General features: G+C 41.0%; 3 protein-coding genes across 3 annotated transcripts; 2 read left to right on the forward strand and 1 right to left on the reverse strand.

Annotated features, from left to right (window-relative positions):
• Positions 1 to 1,987: 1,987 nt before the first annotated feature.
• On the forward strand, positions 1,988 to 4,448 carry LOC131292854 (N-acetylgalactosaminyltransferase 6-like). The gene is made up of 3 exons (XM_058320947.1): positions 1,988 to 2,388; positions 2,955 to 4,209; positions 4,278 to 4,448. Exons 1-3 carry the CDS (start codon positions 1,988 to 1,990, stop codon positions 4,446 to 4,448), a joined length of 1,827 nt encoding a protein of 608 aa, XP_058176930.1.
• Positions 4,449 to 4,817: 369 nt separating this feature from the next.
• Positions 4,818 to 6,701, forward strand: LOC131292831 (N-acetylgalactosaminyltransferase 6-like; the record flags this gene model as incomplete). The annotated part of the gene is made up of 2 exons (XM_058320917.1): positions 4,818 to 6,071; positions 6,519 to 6,701. Coding segments are annotated over 2 exons (1,437 nt in total), but the record flags the coding sequence as incomplete, so codon positions are not given.
• Positions 6,697 to 8,953, reverse strand: LOC131292830 (2-hydroxyacyl-CoA lyase 1). The gene is made up of 4 exons (XM_058320916.1): positions 8,833 to 8,953; positions 8,541 to 8,663; positions 7,159 to 8,471; positions 6,697 to 7,085 (listed from the first exon to the last, which is right to left on the reverse strand). The coding sequence occupies exons 1-4, from the start codon at positions 8,878 to 8,880 to the stop codon at positions 6,866 to 6,868; spliced, it is 1,704 nt and encodes a 567-aa protein (XP_058176899.1). The 5' UTR covers positions 8,881 to 8,953; the 3' UTR covers positions 6,697 to 6,865.
• Between the last annotated feature and the right edge of the window lie 1,065 nt (positions 8,954 to 10,018).

The following is a 10,018-nucleotide window of genomic DNA, read 5'->3' on the forward strand; positions in this document are numbered from 1 at the left end:
TACCTGCTTATAGTATCTGTCTACAGTCTTTATGTTGCTTAAACATTTCGTATGAACAGTTAAAAAACGTTCATTAAATGCGTTGTTCAATATTAATAGAAAAATAAAATACAGATTCCATTAATCTGTTGGTAGTTTTGAGCATATGTAATGTGTATTTGGTGTTGTTACGTGAAAAAAAGAAGAAAAATGTCAGTAGATTGGAAGTGGTGATAGCTTAATTTTAAATAAGAGGAAAACACGTATAAATAGTAGAGATACTAATTTTCTCTACTCCTCGGGCATATGTGTGGTGCTTTAGGTTACGTGAGTATTCCTCTTTACAAGCTTCTGATATCGAAGAAAGAAGTGGGTCATTTCAAGTGGAATGTATTACGAATATACTTAATAAACACTAATCCACTTAGTGTTGAAATTTAAATAAGGGGCAAACCTTACTATGCTTGTGACTATTAAACCTTGCTATACTACCGAGGTATAAATTTCAACTAAAACTGAAGTAGTTATGATTCATGTTTTAAAACTTCACGAAGCATTTTTCATTCTTTTCTTGAAGTACGCAAAACACATGAGAAAACAAAAAATTGAAAAAGAATTTACATTGAACAACACCAAATGTTTTCAGTATAAAAATAAATTCCTGTACTGAAATTGCAACAATGTACACGTGCTACACTCAAGCGTTACGTAGCCCTTATGATAAATTAATCTCAAATTGGTAGTATCGAGGAAATTTACATTACAGTATCAGCGTGGAAAAATACACTTTCTTGAGACTAGCTCTTCTCTCTCTAGTTTGCGCTGAAGGTTTTTTACTATTACGAGGTTTATTGAAGATGAATCAACCTAGCCGCGCGCTTCTTTTTTCTCCTGCCTCGTGGCTAATGATGCCGCATCATGAAAAATGGTATGAGTACAAATGAAGTATTGTATACCCATCAATTTTCTATAGGGGAATCCAACAGGAGTCATGCAAGCGTAGGATAGAACTGTACCCAAAGGACACGTAACATAACACTTATAAACTTCCACACATGACGGGGGAAAGCAACAAAAGAATCCAAATTATGCTCTAAGGGAATACATATAGATGCCACAAGATATCTTGAGATGCAATCATCGCAACTCGAAAATGTATTACATGAAATCGATACGTAATCTCGAATTGTGACATGAACGATATGGTATAAAATGGTTGTGTGGCTGCTGTGTTCTATATCCACTAAATTCCTGCTTGTTTGGCTTGGAATTAGGTTAGAGAAAACATTTCTTTATGAAGGTGTTAATAACCAAAACGAAAATACAAATGACAATCGAAAGTTCTAAAACAACTTTGAAAGCAAAACTCGATTCTCTATACCTTTGTTCAAAAACCGAGTCAAAAAAAAGCAAAAGAAACAAATATAAGTTAATGGGAAATTCATGAAAATGGTTCAAACAGGAAATCAGAGGGTCCAATATCTTATGTGCAACATATAATTTGATGTTGTTGTGGGTATGGTAAATTTTATACAGGCAATTCATCCGACAATTTGCTTCAAAATATCCGTTGTGCAATGGTGGACACGGGAAACCATTACGATGTAGGTTCCGGTCGAGAATTATATAAATAACTTAACGTGCACACGCTCAGAACGCCAAACGTGCAGGCACTGCATTTGAAAATTTCACGATCTCCACCACAAACCCCAAAAAAAATGTGCTGCTGAGGGTGAGTGTTGAAAGTGGTTGTTTGAAACAGCTGTCGGAATGTTTGAATGCGTCGCTATTGCACATAAACACCATCATCGTGCCCTAAAGGGGTTTATGTGACAAAACTTCAATCGTACACGTACATACACGCACTTATCTTTTATGCCGCGTCAGTAATAACATTTGGGGCGCAGTTGACAGGCTCCCTTCGTTGCTACCAGTACAACACAGTCGAACCCAACCCACCATAAAGCTATCCGATATCAGTGCATTTCGGTGCCACGCGTATCGAGATATGGTTGACGATAAACTGCAGAAAGCACGCCGAGCACGCGTTCGATCATATTTCCGGGGATTACTTAGAGCTTTGTTACCACTGCGGTATCTTCTTGTGATCGTACTAACTATTGCTTTTGTTCTACTTTTGCAAAAACGGCATGCCTACCGACCCGAAATTTACAGTAAACAAACCAACATGCCACGATCTGCGTCGAAAATTGACTACCATAACTACGAACAAATGCAGAACGATCTGGAACGCGTAGGAGCGGGAGAACAGGGAAAACCGGCGACCTTAAGTCCAGAAGAAAGTGAAAGTGAGCTTAGGAAAACCCTATACTTTCAGAACGGATTCAACGCACTGCTTAGTGATAAAATTAGCATCAATCGTTCGGTTGCAGATTTGCGGCATCCGGGGTACGTAAATGAAGAAGATTCCATAAAAAAAATACATTTTTCCTTAGGTTTTCATGAGAGATATGGTCACGAATTCATTGTCATAAAGCTATCATTACAGAGTGAAATGTGTACGTGTACTATTTGAACAGCTTTACGTATCTTAACAAGAACGTTTGAAATGAAATAGAAAACATATGGCTCTTTTTCCCTTCCGTTAGGTTTGTTCCAAACATGTCAAATCGTTATTTGTGAAATAATCAAATGAAATAAAACATCCACGCTTAGAGCCAATAATGATAACATGAATCAGAAACATTAGCCACCCAGGCAGACACCTAAAAGAAATATTTTAACGAACGGATCAGTCAATTTCACTGACAATCAAACAATATCGTTCCTGCTCATCGAATGGTTGAATATCTACGACTAAACTTTTTAATGAATTTTAAAAATGATAGAAACTTTTTAAAGTATATTAAACTAGGGCAACAAAAACTCGCAGTTACACGAAATACCCTGTAAGTGCTCGACAAACGTCATTCATTGAAGTAACATTGGATTACAACTATTATATTTACTTCCAGCTGCAAATTGAACACATACAACAACTATCTTCCGATAGCAAGTGTTGTTGTACCCTTTTATGAAGAGCACTGGAGCACACTATTGCGGACAATATATAGTGCCCTAAATCGATCGCCACCACATCTGTTAAAAGAAATTATCATTGTAGATGATGGCAGCACAAAATCCTTCCTTCACGAAAAATTACAAGATTTTGTTCTGCGCAACTTGCCGAAAGTTAAGCTGATACGACAACCGGAGCGTACCGGGCTTATCAAGGCAAGATTGGCGGGGGCGAAGGTTGCCACAGGAGAAGTCATCGTTTTTCTCGACTCCCACACAGAAGCCGGATACAATTGGTTACCCCCGCTTCTGGAGCCGATTGCAGAAAACCACAGAACATGTGTCTGCCCACTGATCGATGTCATCGATGACCAAACGTTCGGTATACACGCGCAAGACGAAGGAGGCAGGGGACTTTTCGATTGGACCTTTCATTACAAGCGTCTCTCAATCAAGGAAACCGATAGAACATCACCGACTGCACCATTTCCCAGTCCTATCATGGCCGGAGGATTATTTGCTATTGGTGCCAAGTTTTTCTGGGAGCTCGGTGGTTACGATGAAGAGCTGGACATATGGGGTGCGGAACAGTACGAACTCAGTTTCAAGATTTGGCAGTGTGGTGGGCGCATGGTAGATGCACCTTGCTCTCGTTTTAGCCACATATACCGATCCTACAGTCCCTTTCCCAATTCGCGTAACTACGATTTTATCACCCGGAATCATAAGCGCGTTGCTGAAGTGTGGATGGACGAATATAAGCAGTACATATACGATCGTGATCCGGATCGCTACACTAAAGTCGATGCAGGAGATCTTTCTAAAATGAAGGCAATTCGACAGAAGCTGAATTGTAAGCCGTTCAAATGGTTCCTGGAAAATGTAGCACCAGAAATACTGGAACTATACCCCCCCATAGAACCTGAGCCATACGCGTTTGGTTCCATTCAAAGCGTTGCTGATCCAACCCTATGCATCGATACTATGCAACGGGGTCGTGGAAAGCCATTAGGGCTGCATCCATGTTCCGCGCAAGTTGCTGAACCAAACCCGACCAACCGCAACCAATACTTTGTCCATAGTTGGCATCGTGATATACAGCATAAGTATGGCGAAGAATGTTTCGATATACCGGAAAGTGCACCACGCTCTCCTGTAACGATTTTCACGTGCCATTTTCATCAGGGAAACCAATTTCTCCAATATGACTATGTAAGTTATAGCAAGCGGAAGATGAAGCGTTAAAATATTAACAATAAATGTCTCGATCTTTTTGACAGAAAACGCAGCAAATTAAGCGATTCAACCTTTGTATCGATAGTGATACAAACTCAAAGGATGTGTTTGTAAACCCGTGTGATTCTTCCAGCGCTACACAAAGATGGAAATTCGGATCAGTTAATCTGAAGTTGATGAAACAGTGGAATACATACGGTGCAAAGTTTTTGTGATGTCCTGAAAATGAAATCGGACGACTTGGTTTGCAACAAAAGATATTCGAGTTATGTATGACACAATTATTGAAACTAGACCAACACTACATTCTTTGAAATAAAACTACCGCTTCTTTTTGAAGTTTAATGCGGATGTAAACTATTTTTACTCGAAAAATGCGAACGAAAATAAGATTCAATCGAACAATATATATAGATTTTCGGTTCACTTTCAGAGAGTTTGATTTATAAACTGTTGTAAACTAAATTTCCACATGAAACATTCGATGAAGTTTGTTTGAAAAATTAAAGTTAGTTACAGCTGCAGTAAATTGTATGCTTTTGATATTTAATCGTTGTTAAATTCCTATCACATTATCTATACGTTACAGGTGCCGTGAAATCAGATACTTCAAACATTTGCCATCGACCAGTGTCATCATACCCTTTTTCGACGAGCACTGGACCACTTTGCTACGGACCATCTACAGTGTTTTAAACCGGTCTCCGGTCTCCATACTCAGAGAGATAATTCTCGTCGATGATGGAAGTACGAAACCATTTCTCAAAACACAGCTTGACGATTATATAGAAAACCATCAGTTGGACCGTGTTCAGGTCATTCATCTTCCGGAGCGCAAAGGACTTATCACAGCTCGGTTAGAAGGAGCTAAAGTAGCTACAGGAGATGTGCTCATATTTTTGGATTCCCACATCGAAACAAGTACCAACTGGCTGCCACCGTTGCTAGAACCCATCGCTCAGGATCATCGCACCTGTACCTGTCCTTTCATCGATGTCATTAAAGACGACACATTTGAGTTCGTTCCACAGGATGAAGGAGCTAGAGGATCTTTTGATTGGAACATGCTGTACAAAAGGCTTCCGCTGCGTCCAGAAGACATGAAAGATCCAGTCAAACCCTTCCCAAGTCCAGTAATGGCCGGTGGTTTGTTTGCGATCAGCTCTGATTTCTTTTGGGAACTCGGTGGTTACGACGAGGAACTGGAAATATGGGGTGCGGAGCAGTATGAGCTAAGCTTCAAAATATGGATGTGTGGTGGTCGAATGGTAGATGTACCCTGTTCCAGGGTAGGTCATATATATCGTAGTTACTCTCCGTTCCCCAATGTCAAAACATATGATTTTGTCGCCAGAAATCACAAACGTGTTGCCGAAGTGTGGATGGATGAATATAAACAATTTGTTTATGGCAAAGATCCCGTCAAGTACTCCGTCGACGCTGGAGATGTCTCAAAGATGAAGCGACTGCGTCAGAGACTGAATTGCAAATCATTCCGTTGGTTCATGGAGGAAGTAGCTCCAGACTTGGTGGAATGGTATCCTCCAATCGAACCGGAAGATTTTGCTTCGGGCGCCATTCAAAGCCTTACAAACCTAGACCAGTGTTTCCAAGTTAAAGAAATTAATGGGCAAAAAAAAGTCATGCTATCAACGTGTGCTGTAAATAAAACAGCTCCTGAAATCAATGAGCAGTACTTTCGTTTCACGTGGCGGCGCGATATCAGGGCAATGCACACGTCAAGCTGCGTTGATGTTTCCAATCACCATAGCGGTGCTGAGCTCCAACTATTTCAATGCCATAACTTACAAGGCAATCAAATGTTCCGGTACGATGTGGTAAGTTTCAACCTTCTTGCAACTATTAAGCTGATACCTATGAAAATATACTTAAACTTATAGCTAACTACCAACTTAACTGCTCGAGTAGTAAAGCATATGCAAATTTTTTACATCTTTCATTTTTTACCAAATGAACCCATGGTTCTATTTGTAACATAAAAAGACTGGGCGGATTGTTTGTAAAATTCAAAAATGTAAATTTGAATTGAGTGAAAGTTAAAAATAACAAGCCTAGAATAACAGAGTTTGGTGCTTAGCCCCTTCCACCAGAATCGAAATGTAGTTGTAGTTGTTGAAAAATAGAAAGATAAAGAAAACATGAAAATCTAACGAAATATGTTTTAACTGACCCCCCCCCTCCCCCCCCCCCCTCTAAACAAGCAAACAGCTTATTTTATTGCTATATGGTTTGCTGCTATTATGACGCAAATTTTTTTTTTGCAGAATACGAAACATATCTATGTCGGAAAAGATGCCACTTACTGTTTGGAAGCCGATCTCCACAACCAGAAGGTTATACTAAATTACTGTAGCGCAACCATCGAATTTCAACGTTGGAAAATCGGCCAGATTAATCTGGAGCATCTCAAGAACTGGAAACAACACGGAGCCAAATTAAAAGATTAGGTACCATTTATTCATCCCAAATAATCACTAACTTGTGATATACCCTATGCCGTCCCTGCAGTTATACTAATAGTTTAAGACACTTTGTTATGTTTTGACAATAATAACCATATACCAGACACCTACTGAGGTTAAATGCATTAAAATGAACCATGTATACCTGATTAAAGCTTCGATTCAGTTAGCCACTTGAAGTCTTGTGGCTTCCGATCCGCCTGCGAACTGATTGCAACATTTATGATAGTCGGTTTATCGGTCGCAATGAGTGCATCTTTCACAGCAGACTGCAGCTCAGAAATAGTGCGTACAAAATAACCCTTCATATCGAACATGCTCATCATTCTTTCGTATCGCGTTTCAAAAGTCAACGCTGATGCCGGGGTGCTAAAATTAAAAAAAAAGATTTTTTGAATACGCTCACGAACTGAAAAAGCCGCATGAAATTCCTGCTACTTACACTTGAGTGAGGTCACCTCCTGATCGCATATCGTCATAAGTTTGCTTATCAAATCCTGCATAAATGCCACCATTGTTGACGATAACAATTACAATGGGAAGCTGATAGCGCACCATCGTTTCGATTTCCATGCCGGAAAATCCGAATGCAGAGTCTCCCTCGACACAAATTACCTTCTTGCCAGGGAAATAATCACGACAGAACAAAGCGGCTGCGATGGCAAATCCTGGTCCGACACCCATTGTACCAAACGTACCTGCGTCCAGTCGATGGCGAGCCAGCTTATTGTGCAGCATCGTTCTACCGATATCCATTGTGTTAGCACCTTCGCTAACAATTATGGCATCCTTTGGAATGTACTGTTGCAAATGATGGAACACTGCATAGTAATTCAGCGGAGTTTCGGTGTTTAGGGCCATTGTCTCCACCACAGTTCGATTTTTCTCACATTTTGCTCTCAGTTCCTTCCACCATTCGCTGCTTTTATCGAACTGGAAGCGCTGTTTTCCAATGATATCAATGAGCTGCTCAGTGAAGGGTGCAATGCTAGATTGAATAGCGACACTGCTCAACACACTGTTGTGCATTTCTTCAGCGTTTATGTCGACCTGAATGATTTTTACATTAGGATTGAATCGCGGTGGTCTACCAAAGTGAAGGATCCAGTTCAGCCGGGCACCGAGTAACAAAATGACGTCTGCTTTTTGCAGTGCAAGTGTGCGGGCTGGAGCAATGCATTGTGGATCAGTGTCGGGCACAACTCCTTTCCCCATCGGTGTAGGAAGAAAGGGAAAGTTCGATTGGTGAATTAATTGACGCACTTGCACCTCGGACCGTGCGTAAGCGGCACCTTTTCCCACGATCACTAGTGGGTTTTTAGCAGCGCACAGCAACTGAGCAGCTTTTTCTACCAATGTTGGATCTGGAAATACTTGCGGACCTTTCGGGTGCGCATATTGTGACGGAATCACATCGTCAGTTGTTCTCGCTGATAGAAGATTTCCTGGGAAGTCGAGGTATGCTGCACCTGGTCGTCCGTAGCACGCAAGACGGACAGCCTTCTCGACGTGCAAAGGAATAAGAGCCACACTTGGTGGCCTAGCCGCGTATTTACAATAGGGACGGCTTAGCTCCACTTGTGGGCATTCTTGGAACCCGCCAATACCTTCATGATCCTGTGATGTAGAACCGCCGATGACCAACAGTGGCCAGCAGTTTACTTGTGCATTCGCCATACCACCGGTAACGTGCAAGAGTCCAGGACCAGATACTACTAGGCACACTCCAGGTTTACCGGTCAAATATCCGATAGCCTAAAATGAAAATAATTGGTCTCTGAACGAATAGCCCTAATAGTGAATATCATCCTTGGTGGTAACTACCTGTGCTGCATAGCATGCCGCCTGTTCATTACGCATTCCAATGTATTTCAACCCCTCCGCTTGCATTGCCATGGACAATTCGACGACCGGTATTCCAACGATTCCGAAGACATATTCCACACCCTTAAAAGAAAGAACGACCATAGACATACAAAACAAGCCAACCATCCCATTATCGCTTTTACTATTACTTTGCAATTTCGGGGGAAGAGATTAACGTAACAGAGATAAGACATGAGAATTCCTTTTGAATAACCACCGTTTACTTTACACTGAAGATTGACCACCTTACCTGCTCCCTCAACACTTTTGCTAAAACTGCATTTCCATCAATCTCCATACTGCGCTTTACATCGATTGTTTATGTTTTCAATGAGAACCTTTACTTTCAGGAGTGCGGATGTATCGTTGAAACGTCCTATTCTCGTCGCGTTTCACACAAGACTGTTGCGGGCGGTACAAAAGATCTTTCCGTCTCTTCTAGCTTTTAAGATATTTTTTTGTGTGGAAAAGAGACAGCACTCTGCCGAGAACAAAGTTGATAAAGCTCGATTACTGAAACGCAAAAATTTGCCAATTTGTTAATAACTGTTGATACTTTCAACCGATTTTTACGATTGACCCCTTAAATGAAATGTCTTTTCAAGACGCACCACTTTGTCGAAGGTAGATTTTACCGTAGTTTCTTTTTTTCGATAAAAAACCACAGGTTGAACGTGTTCGCCCGAGAGGGCGAAAAGGTAAAGCAGGTTGATTTTCAATATATTTACAAAAGCCAATTCTCGCATAACTTTTTAGTTCCTTGACCGATTCCCACAAATGACGCCTCAAACGAAAGGTCTTTTTAAGACACGTAACTTTGTCTCAAATAACATTTTACATTTTGAGCGTCTTTTCTAGTTTTTCTACCACTTCCCGGCGAACGAAGAGCGGACAATTTCCTCTCCGTGAGAACGAACCAGACACAACGTGTCGCCCGAACCGATTTACCGGTTCAGCGTTTGAAGGTCATTCGCTAGAACAGTTGGATCGGAAAGGTCGTAAGCATAATTCGCCCGGATTTTAGGAGAGAATTCGCCTTTTCGCACCAAAAACGAGCGGTGAAAAGGGTGAGCTAGTGGTGGGTCATGCAAACCTGAACCTGTAACTAAAACAGCTCTCATAGGGTTTTTTTTGTGTTTTGATTATAGAGACTTTGACCTATTCGGTCATTCGTCTCTTCCTCTCATGGGGGTCATGGCTCAGCAGCTTTAAGAATTGAATGTCTCAGATACGTTAGATGCAGTGGCGTCTCGTCCACCTGTGCAACCTGTGCACTGCACAGTCATGAATTTTTAAAATTAATCACAAATTTTTTTTTCAGTTATGGTATTGTAATTTCCACCCGCAACAGTTGAGTTCAAAATCTACTTAACGCTTTACAGCGCTGCGCTGGGCACTTCTCCTGGAGCACCAGTGCTACAAACGAGCATCTTTAA

The sequence above is a fragment of the Anopheles ziemanni genome, unplaced genomic scaffold (assembly GCF_943734765.1).
Source record: "Anopheles ziemanni unplaced genomic scaffold, idAnoZiCoDA_A2_x.2 scaffold_12_ctg1, whole genome shotgun sequence".
In the NCBI taxonomy this organism is placed as follows: domain Eukaryota; kingdom Metazoa; phylum Arthropoda; class Insecta; order Diptera; family Culicidae; genus Anopheles; species Anopheles ziemanni.